This window comes from Cynara cardunculus (assembly GCF_001531365.2).
Source record: "Cynara cardunculus var. scolymus isolate 2C chromosome LG 5, CcrdV1, whole genome shotgun sequence".
Taxonomy (NCBI): domain Eukaryota; kingdom Viridiplantae; phylum Streptophyta; class Magnoliopsida; order Asterales; family Asteraceae; genus Cynara; species Cynara cardunculus.
In genome coordinates, this window is record NC_037532.1 from 36,719,522 (window position 1) to 36,729,659 (window position 10,138).

Consider the following 10,138-nt stretch of genomic DNA (forward strand, 5'->3'; position numbering starts at 1 on the left):
CGTTCGTGAACCGTTCGGCGGGAAGTTCGTTTATTTAATAAATGAACGAACATGAACTATTTTTTTGTTCGTTTAGTTAAACGAACAAACATGAACAAGAGTCTCGTTCATTCATTTACCGTTCGTTTATGTTCGTTCGGTTCGTTTACAACCCTAAGTACCGATAAACAACTTCTAAACTTGTACCCGACGCGTCTTCATCTTTTGAAAACGGTCAATATATACCCAAAAATAATTACAAAAATTATGGTTTTGGTTATTTGGGCTTTGTTTTGTTTGGGTTTTAGTTGCACCATCTGGATTTCATGGAAATACGGTAGCACCTTCTAAAATGATACGATAGCACCGTTAACAAACCTAAATTTTTTACCCTTCGACGGCGAAATAATACGGTGCACGTGCCACCCATGCCACCACATCAGGTCCGCCCATGACTAGGTAAGAGCCATCACCCTCACTTACCAGGTAAGACTCTTAGTCCTCGTCATCGCTCTTACCGGTTAAGATTCTCGGTCTTTGCCATGTTCATCCGGTAATGTAAGGTGACTTGGTAAGCGCTTACCGGGTAAGCATTTGGAAAATGACCCCTTAGTTTATCAAGTACTATGAAGCAAAGCATGTTTCTTTTTTTGTTGAATGAGAACTATGTAAAGTGGCAAACGTACGCTGCACATGGAGGCAGATGTGGATCAGTGCACCAGCCATCTCTTTCCTCGGCTTCTCTGGGAGTTCAACAAGTGAAATAAGTCAACTCAAGATTAAGGTAAGCATATAACCAAACCAAACCAAACCAAACCAAACAAGCCCAAAACCACAAGGGTTGTGGCAACATAGGTCATCGAAAGGATCTCGGAGACCCGCCAAAGCACGAAAGCCAGGATCTTTCATAAAATGGATTCCTATTCGAAGGTATAGTGGTTGAAGCCCAGGGGGATGTGGTGGAATATCCCATCTGCCTCGGGTTCAATTCCAGGCATCCACAACAATTGTGGCCACTGAGTTTATCAGGACTAATCTCTTACAGTCACAATTTGCTAGATTAGTTTGGGCATAACCCGGGGCACCCTTCCAGAAGAAAAAAAAAAATCAAACGAGCCCAATATATCCCCACACGGAGGTCAGGTCTGTGAAGGGTCTGGGGGTAAGATGCCTGCATACCTCGCCTCTACCCTAAAGAGTAGAGTGGTTGTATGTAATAGAACAAGAAACTACAAAGAATTGAGCATTAGTTCTGTTGCTTACTTGTGCACTTCACTATCATCTCGCTTTCTAGTCATTTGCCAAGTTAGTCCACTGTTAGCTGATAAGCCCGGCTGAGAGATTTCCAATCCGTGCTTCTTGACAAGGTTTATGTACCTGCATCATAAGCTAGAAGAGTCTTGAAAAATATCTACTTTCTAGTTACTAACGGATACAAGACCTTGAACGTTTACCTTTGGGCATCAAAGTCCTCCAATCCGAGATCCTCATCCCAGATGAATATATAGTCATACGGTGCCAAGATGTCCGGGTGCAAAAAACGTTTGGCATACCACCTAAAACCGATTTCATTCTCATCCATTAGAAAAATAGTTCATTTATGGGTGCGTTTGGTATGTGGGACAAAAAAAGTTTGTTCCACATCTGGCGCTACATTAGACCGAGACAGGATAGGAACCGAGTGGGATAAGGATGCATTTATTGGGAAAACCACCTCGGAGCCATCCTTCTCCCATTTTTACCATTTTATCAATACCTCTGCAAGTGCCCTTGCCACAATTTGCGGAGAGGCATTGGTAAGTTAAAAAAAAGAAATTAGACTTCACTTTTGTTCACTTGCGGGAGGGGGCATTGATGATTTAAAAAAATGAATTTCACTTCTGTTCACTTGCTGAGGGGGATATGAGGATTTAAAAAGAATTGAATTTCACTTTTCTCCACTTCCGGTTAGGAGATGAATAATCACTTCTCTTCTCATCTAATTTTAAGAATAATCAGATACAGTCTATTTTTTTATAAATTGCACCCTCCGCAAGTTGTGGCAAGGGCACTTGCGGAGATATTGATAAAATGGTAAAAATGGAGAGGGATGGCTAGGAGATGAATTGCGTTGGTCAAAATGGCTATTTACGTTAATTTCCCTTTTTTCTGTCCCACCAAAATAGGTGGAACAAAAATTAAAGACATGGCACAAGATTGGTAATTTACTAAACTACCCATGTCAAATTAAAACACTAAAACCTTCCGGGATTCTTTTATCCACCTACCTCACTCTTGACCGTCTAGCCTAGTCTAGTCCAGTTCCGTCCAATTCTGTCCGCATACCAAACTCACTTTTATGTTTACAAGGAGTTTGCTTGACCATCCAGTCCAGTCCTGTCTACATAAATTACTAAACTACCCATGTCATTGTAGTTGAAGCAATGTGAAAGTTACCATTTAGTTTGCTTGAGAACACTGACATGTATAGCCCTCTTTGACCATTCAAATTCATTCCATTCACTTGTCCGACCATCATAGTGAAACAGCAGAATGGTGAAATTCTCTGAGAACTGATGATGCTAGAATTAGATGGGTTCACACACAAATAACCAAAAAGGACATAAATGACCATTCACCCAACCTTCTTCACAGCATTATCAATGTTGTCCTTCTGTTCATAACCCACTGTAAAGGTTACAAGGTACCTTGGTTTGATAATCAAGTCCTGCAAGTTTAACTTTATCAAATAATTTCCTAACACAAATGAAGTTAACTACTCCCTACGTCCCAAAGAATAAGGTCCCGTTTGGTTTGGAGGATTCGATAGGATTTGGAATTGAATTCCATTCCAATCATATGTTTGGTTTGAAGGAACGCTTGGACTTGAAATCCCACAAACATGGGAATTAGAACTTCCGTTACCCAGTTGGTATTTCGCAGAATTTCATAGGATTTCTAATAATGTTTTAAAATATGTTAAAAACACTTGCTTTGTAATAATCAATTAATAAAAAAGGTAATGCAATTATTTTTATATTTTTTTAAAATTTGTTTCCATAAATTATTTATAAAGAATGAAATTCAATTCCGTTCTAAATCCTACAAATTAAACACACCAAAGATTCCAAATCCTCCCAATTCCAAATACTCCACAAACTCCAAATCTCTCAAAAACATCCCGTCAAACCGAACGGGTCCTAAGTATCCACACTCCATATTTCTAAGTTAGTTTGGCTGAAAATAAGTGTCCACTTTCAAAAAGCAAGTGCCTACCTTCAATTATAACCTTAATTATGAGATGGGGAAATTCATTACTCCCTCTATTATTAAGGGGGACGTTGTCATTTAGTTAATTAAAAAGTGTAATAATTGCACATTTCTAAAACGGTGTGCCTTTTTCATTCTGAAAAAATAGATGGAGTAATTTCAGACCGAGTTTAACAAATGGCAGCTAAATAACATGGATATAGCAGAAGATACCTCACTGGGGGAACCGTATAGTCTACGCAAGTAGAGATCAGACTCGGATGCAACTACACCAGGGGGTAGCCTTTCAGCTCCTCGAGGATTTGTTGGAACCCAGATCTGCATTACGAGCATTTTCACATGAAGACAATAGGTTCTAGGATCATGGAAAAATGTATAAGCAGAAAATGATACTATTTATCTTAGATCCATGCGACCCTGGATTGAGGCGAGTTTTATACTTTTTTATTTGTCTTATTTATGTATTTGCATAATAACATTTAAGAGGACCACTCTAACCCCATATTCTGGTTCCATCCCCGCATACATATATACATACATACATACATTCATATATGTGTATATATATAGGGTGAGGTTGAGTGGAAAACCGCAAGAAAATGAAAAACTGAGGAACACCCCAAATAACCTTTCATTTGTATGATATGCACATGTGCATACAAGTACTTGTCCGGTATGCACATGTGCATGTGCAAGAAACATCTTCAATTACTTGTATGTAGATGTGCATACCACACAGATAAATGGTTATTAGGGTGTTCCTCATTTTTTCAATTTTTTGGGGTTTTCCCCTGAACCTCACCCTATACATACATATATATACACACAGAGAGATCTATGGACAAAATGGAGTAACAATTTTACCTTTGTGTCCTCAGGTTCATGTGATAATATGCCCTCACCACGCCTTATTGAAGACCAAATATTCAAGAGTGCTTGAGATGAGAGGCCTGAATACTTGTCCTCTATGTAACCAAGATCAATGGAGGGAAGTAGAGTCGATGGAAGGTTCATCTGTTTCAAACACAAGTTGTTCTGTTTTTACTCCTCCCTTTAAGGTAATAAATAGATAGCATAATCAACTTCACATGACTCAAAGAATGATAGAACCGTTTGAAGCATGCCTTAGTCAATGAAATTGTTGGGAAAGATACTCCTAAAAACAATCCAAATACAACACTGATAAAAGTTGTTACTATTAGCCTCATTGTCTCGTTCGGTCTTCTTACCATTCCTCTGCACCAAAAACGACAGTAAGTGACAAAGAACAATATCTAGTTTTCTTTTAAGTATATAATATTTATATACGGCAAATACCCACGCACATGTGAAGTTTGAACCCTTAACCTCCTCAAAAGTTGGATTCTACCGGTAACCCGAGTACCACCGGGCCAATGACCCTTTGGTAACAATATCAGGTTATCAACTTATATAAATGGCAAAGGCCTTAACCTTTGTGGAATAAACGAATTAAGTCATCCAAATTGTCTAGACCTAGAAATATCAAAGGAAACAAGAACTAGAGTTTAGAACCTGCGGGTAATTGTTCCCATACTATTCTGAACCAGCTGATCTGAAAGAAAAAATCAGATGCCTCAAATTTTCAGAACCTATAGCTTATGTATATAGTCAACTTTAAAGTTCACTCCCTCACTATGTGTAGCCTTATCACAGTGGTCCAACCCTGAAATCAGAAAAAAGAAACATGAAAAACAAAGATATACAATATGTAAATATCAAACATCATAACAGGTTCAAGTTAGAATCCTGCGGGAGATGGGTTGAACCCTCCTGCTAGCCTCAGCCGCTTAGGCATGTTTGCTAGCAGCTTAATAAACTTAGTGGTAGTCATAGCTTATTCAGTCAACTATACATGACTGTTTGGTAGTGGCATAATACATAGAAAGTGGCTTACTTATAGGGGGAGCTTTATGCAAAAAGCCAAGTTTAACTATTCCTCCTAATTAAAAACACACACTCCTTCAATCTATGAAAAAAACCCTGCCAAACAAAAACCTTCCCAATCTATACAGACAGATTAATCCGGAGTTACAACTTTATTCATATGGAACTTAATGGAAAACCAACCAAACAGCCCCTTAGCTCTGAAATGCCTCCTCACATGTGGTTCCTCAGGGGCAGGGTCCATGTGGGGCCAGTCGGGGTTGCCGGTAATCAAAACATCATAAATAACATGCAACTAAGGTGTTGTTCAGTCATTTTCCGTTAAACCCTGTATAGGTTAAGCAGAACATGTATTACAATACATTGTGCTTACGATCTTTTAGCACTCTTATATGACTCTTTATCATGTTTTAGGTGATGCATAATATTAGTTTTATGACGCTTAAAACCCGGATCTTCAACTCTAAAAAAATTATCAATCAGATGAACTTGCGATGCTGCATATAGTAATTGAATCTAAACAAGTACATATCCCCTCGTTTATATCAACAAAATCCACCTACATTGCGGAATTTCTCTTCTTAATACCAACCGACAAAACGCAAATACATTTACGAATTCACAAACAAACAATGTGGAAAACGAAAAAAGGGGAAAAACAAATTCAACTTGATTTCTACTCCAACAAAATCAACCAATGCAAACATAACGCAAATCAACTCATATCCTAGATCGTAATAAATCACACGAACCAAATTACGTACATAAACAAAAAAAATCCACGAATGTAAAGCAAATACCGTCAAACTCAGTTAAATCAACTAACTTCGAGCAGCAAAAACCCTAGAATTTAAAATAAAATGCTACTCAATCTTCAAATAACTACTTACAAGTTACAACTTCAAATTTGCTGAATGAATTCAATAAAACCAAAAGTGAAGCAAGTAGAGTTGGCAGAGAAACAAAGGATTATTACCAAATGATTTCATGAATGGTTGATTGATTTCATGAATGCAGACATTGGAAGAATCTTCGAATTGGACAAAATTCTTTCATCTTAATTGGGGATTATTTAATTGAGAGCGTGGAGAATTGTTGCGGGCGACAGTGTGGTGCTCCACTCTGTATTGTTTTTGTCAGAAACGGTACGATCCGACGGTCGGTATAGTTTCTGGTTGGTCCACGTGTAGGGCCGGATGACGATTTATAAAATGTTCCCGCATTTATGCATAAATTAAATTAAATTAAATTATGTTTTTAGTTCCCATGGTGTTTGTTGAAAATTACTATTTATGTCTTTATACTTTTGAAATTATAATTTTTACTCGAATAAAGTAAGGGGATGTTTGGTTTGTAGAATTGAATATGACATAATTAAAATCCATCAAAGGAATTTGACTTTGAAGGAATTATAATGGAATTTGACCACGCGTTTGATTGGTAAGAATTAGAAACCCCTATTCGCACCCAAATCATTTCCCTTCCCCTATAAACAGCTACAGTTTTGAGTGTTTCTTCATCTCCACACCTTTTCTTTCATCCTTGTCTTAAGTTTTGGATTCTTTGAGTGGAAAATATGTTTTCATAAGTTTTAGATCTAAGATTTGAGAGATGCTTGTAAATCTCAAGTTTCCTTCAAAGGAAGTTCAAGATTCGGTTTGGATTTAGCATAAATCTAATAAGGTGGATTCAAGTTACTTTGTGAAAACTATGTACATGCCAAAAATATGTATTTTGAAGTATTAATGTGTTTTACTTGATATTTATCAAATGTATTGAGTATTTGATAAAATTTGCATATTTGGTAAATTTGTACTAATAAATCTCATAAGATGTCTATGTTTGGGTTTTTAGACATTTTGATAAATAAATCTCAAGAATGTATTCTTAGGTCTCGTAACTGTTATTTCTTTAAATATTTTTAATTTTATAAATAATTAACGAAGATATTTATTAAGATAATAAGTCTTTTTAAATGAATTGAATTAATTAATTTTTTTATAAATTTTGGATAAATTAGTTTATGTTTATATAAAATACGGATCGTTCTTTTTTTAAGTATATATAATATTTATATACGGCAAATATAATAAAAACTCATATACCCTCCTCACATTTGGTAAGGTATCCATTATCTTTTAGGAGGCCAAAGACTCACAAACTGCTAGATCAAAGGCCATTTGGTAACATGGATTGTTCTTGATATTAACATAAACTGGATATAATAAAAAAAACACTGATATATGAGTTTATGTCATAATCAAACATGACATGTTTAGTGAGATTGAAATCAAGAAGTCATGTCTCTCACGTTCACATAAGAACGAAAAGTCTGAAAAGATAACGAGCTCAAAAAAAACCAACTGAATTAGAAGACAATAAATAGATAACAAGCTAGAAAATAGAAACTGAATGAGAAGACAACAGATAAATAAATTTTTTCGTATTATTTAATCTTATTATCTGTATGTTATTGACATATGGATCGAAACTCATGTTTCATTGTTTTTATCACAAGATGACAAATGAAAAGGTAAAAACAAATTGATTAGTTTGTTTCAGTCAGTGTGAATTTGATACTGATGAATGATTACGATACTGATATATGATTTGGACATGTTTCAAGAATTGAAAATGGTGGATCTGAAAATGATCCGTCAGTGATGTGGATCGCAATCCAATTGTTCGCAGCTTCAGTGTAATGTACACCATCCCAACTAATGACCTTAGTTGGGTCTTTGCACGATCCAGCAAAAACTTCAGTACCGTTAATCTTTCCTTGATTCCCACAGTACACGTCCTCGTCTGAATCGTGGTATCCGCAACATATCGTGGACCATTTATTGAATCCTATTACAAATCCAAATGAAGAATTTGTCAATAAATTAACAAATTATACACGATAAACAAAAAAAAAACAGAACGTTTGACTAAGATCAAGACGAAGTGAAGCACCTTGGTCTTTGGCATTGGCAATCAATTGATATTTTGCTGAGTACATGTCCACGTACGTCAGCACAGCTCCCGCCAAATCTGATCTCAGTTGAATGACTTTCGCTTTGAGTTGCTTATTGAACTCGGTGGCTACAACGTTTTGCCCCGCGACGCACCCAGTCTTATCGAGGTAACCCCTGGGTGGGTCATGGATCTTCGCATATGTCACGGGCAAACAACCAATGGGCCCTGTGTTATGTATCCAAAATGCCCTTGCGCCTTTTCCGTATAATTGCTATACGTTCACATTTTAGTCAGGTATTATGAATAAATTTAAATAAAACAAATCATAAATAGTGCGAAATTATTCCAACAAATGGAACAAATTTGTATCGGAATCTGAAAGGAAAAAAAACACGCCACATTCTTTATTTCTCGCAGTGACGAAAACATACATATGTGTGGAGTTAGAAGTCAACGTCGAGCCATGTTTTTCCATAAACAGGCTAACAAGACTTTTTCTGTTATCAATTTGAACACACGGACTTTTCTTGACCTGATATTTATCGTTTATTCGAGTGCGTTGAGTTGAGTTTCTGTTAGAGATATTCCTTTAAACGGGCCCGACATCATCTGTACTCCATAGAACGACACCTCAAGACTCGTTTTGTTAACCTTTGGTACATTATCTCAGTATAAAAATAATGCAAGACGTCTTGAAAATTTACAGAATTTACTTGAATAGACGTAGCAAATTGGTTGACGATATCGGGGATGGCGGCTCGGCTCGCTTCGACTCCCAGTGTCCTGAAACAGTATGCAATATCGTTTTGGCCTATATCGATTGTGTATATGGCTTTCGCGAAATCCTCGGGCCTAGGTAGATTGCTTCTTTGAGATTCGTTCTCGGCTACAAAAAATTATTTTACATTTTTTGGTTAAATTACTAATTAATTTCTCCATCTCATAATTAAGGGTGTAACTGGAAAGTATGCACTTACTTTTGAAAATGGACATTTATTTTGGGATAGTAAAATAAAAACGTGGACATATGAGTATTTAATTGGAGCATTTGTTTTTAATAGAATTTACCTTTATTATACAGATAAATCGTTCTATCTTTGAACTGATTAAACTGCTCAACTTGAATGTCGAGAGAAAACGGACTAACGTCATTTACGAACCATGATTCATTTACGCGCCTAATGGTTGCACCGCCCGTTGCAAAATTTGCACCATGTGTGTAATCGGCTTTGATAGAATCCAAATACGCACTCAAATACGACAATCCCAGTTTCTCGGCTAATCATATAACATAACACAATAAATTCCCTGTTAAAAAATATAAAAATTTCAGACATTTTTTTTCGAGGTTTGTTTTACCGACGAAGTCTATGATTAGGCGGCCGTCACTGGCTCTTCCGACGGGCCTTTTGAAGAAGGTTTCGCCAGAAGGTGGACCTGGAGGATAAAATGCCGCCGCTATGCCGCCAGTGTCGGAGTTGGAATCACCGAAATTGTATATAGCTGGTATATCACATGCCCGAGATGGCGGCGGAGATGGCGGCAGGAGAGACGGTTGTCCGGTGGCTACTCCGGCAGCCAACGAGAGGAAGAATACTACAATACTTGCCATGATGAATACAAAAATTCAAAGCAACTTCGGTGGTCCTTTTATGTACATAATACACACGCACACACCATATCAAGTCTCACCAACTTTGCTTAAATGACACTTTACCCCCCTCTACTTTCACCAACTTTTTTTTTAAGATTATTATTATTTTAGTGTGTAGACATGTTACTGCATTTTTTTCGTTTTTATTAACATTAGAAGAGTGCTCGCATCTTATAACAAGATATATTTTAATTTTAATGTTTTGTGTTATTATTTATCTTCGTCGATATAATACAGTTTTTAGTGGTTTTGAGAAAATGATATTGTTTTTATTTTTGAATAAAATATAAATTTGAAGATATCATAAAAATTTGACAAAAATATATCGATATTAGTATCAAGTTAACTATTTAGAATTCCTATTTTTTGTGTAATTTTTTAATTCAATTTTTT

The 10,138-nt window shown here is 36.4% G+C and overlaps 2 protein-coding genes across 2 annotated transcripts in view; both read right to left on the bottom strand.

Annotated features, from left to right (window-relative positions):
- Positions 1-6,088, bottom strand: part of LOC112512776 — an 8,956-nt gene extending 2,868 nt beyond the window's left edge. The window contains exons 1-10 of the mRNA XM_025118916.1: positions 6,024-6,088; positions 4,762-4,912; positions 4,353-4,464; positions 4,093-4,242; positions 3,442-3,546; positions 2,603-2,686; positions 2,416-2,531; positions 1,434-1,535; positions 1,243-1,356; positions 666-722 (exon numbers count right to left, since the gene is read on the bottom strand). Of these exons, the coding sequence (XP_024974684.1) occupies positions 666-722; positions 1,243-1,356; positions 1,434-1,535; positions 2,416-2,531; positions 2,603-2,686; positions 3,442-3,546; positions 4,093-4,242; positions 4,353-4,464; positions 4,762-4,781 (860 nt within the window). The 5' untranslated portion in view covers positions 4,782-4,912; positions 6,024-6,088. The remainder of the gene's footprint in view (positions 1-665; positions 723-1,242; positions 1,357-1,433; positions 1,536-2,415; positions 2,532-2,602; positions 2,687-3,441; positions 3,547-4,092; positions 4,243-4,352; positions 4,465-4,761; positions 4,913-6,023) is intronic.
- A 1,525-nt stretch (positions 6,089-7,613) lies between these two features.
- Positions 7,614-9,703, bottom strand: LOC112513066 (GDSL esterase/lipase At5g14450). The gene is made up of 5 exons (XM_025119189.1): positions 9,451-9,703; positions 9,160-9,369; positions 8,805-8,977; positions 8,089-8,362; positions 7,614-7,983 (listed from the first exon to the last, which is right to left on the bottom strand). The coding sequence occupies exons 1-5, from the start codon at positions 9,701-9,703 to the stop codon at positions 7,724-7,726; spliced, it is 1,170 nt and encodes a 389-aa protein (XP_024974957.1). The 3' UTR covers positions 7,614-7,723.
- Between the last annotated feature and the right edge of the window lie 435 nt (positions 9,704-10,138).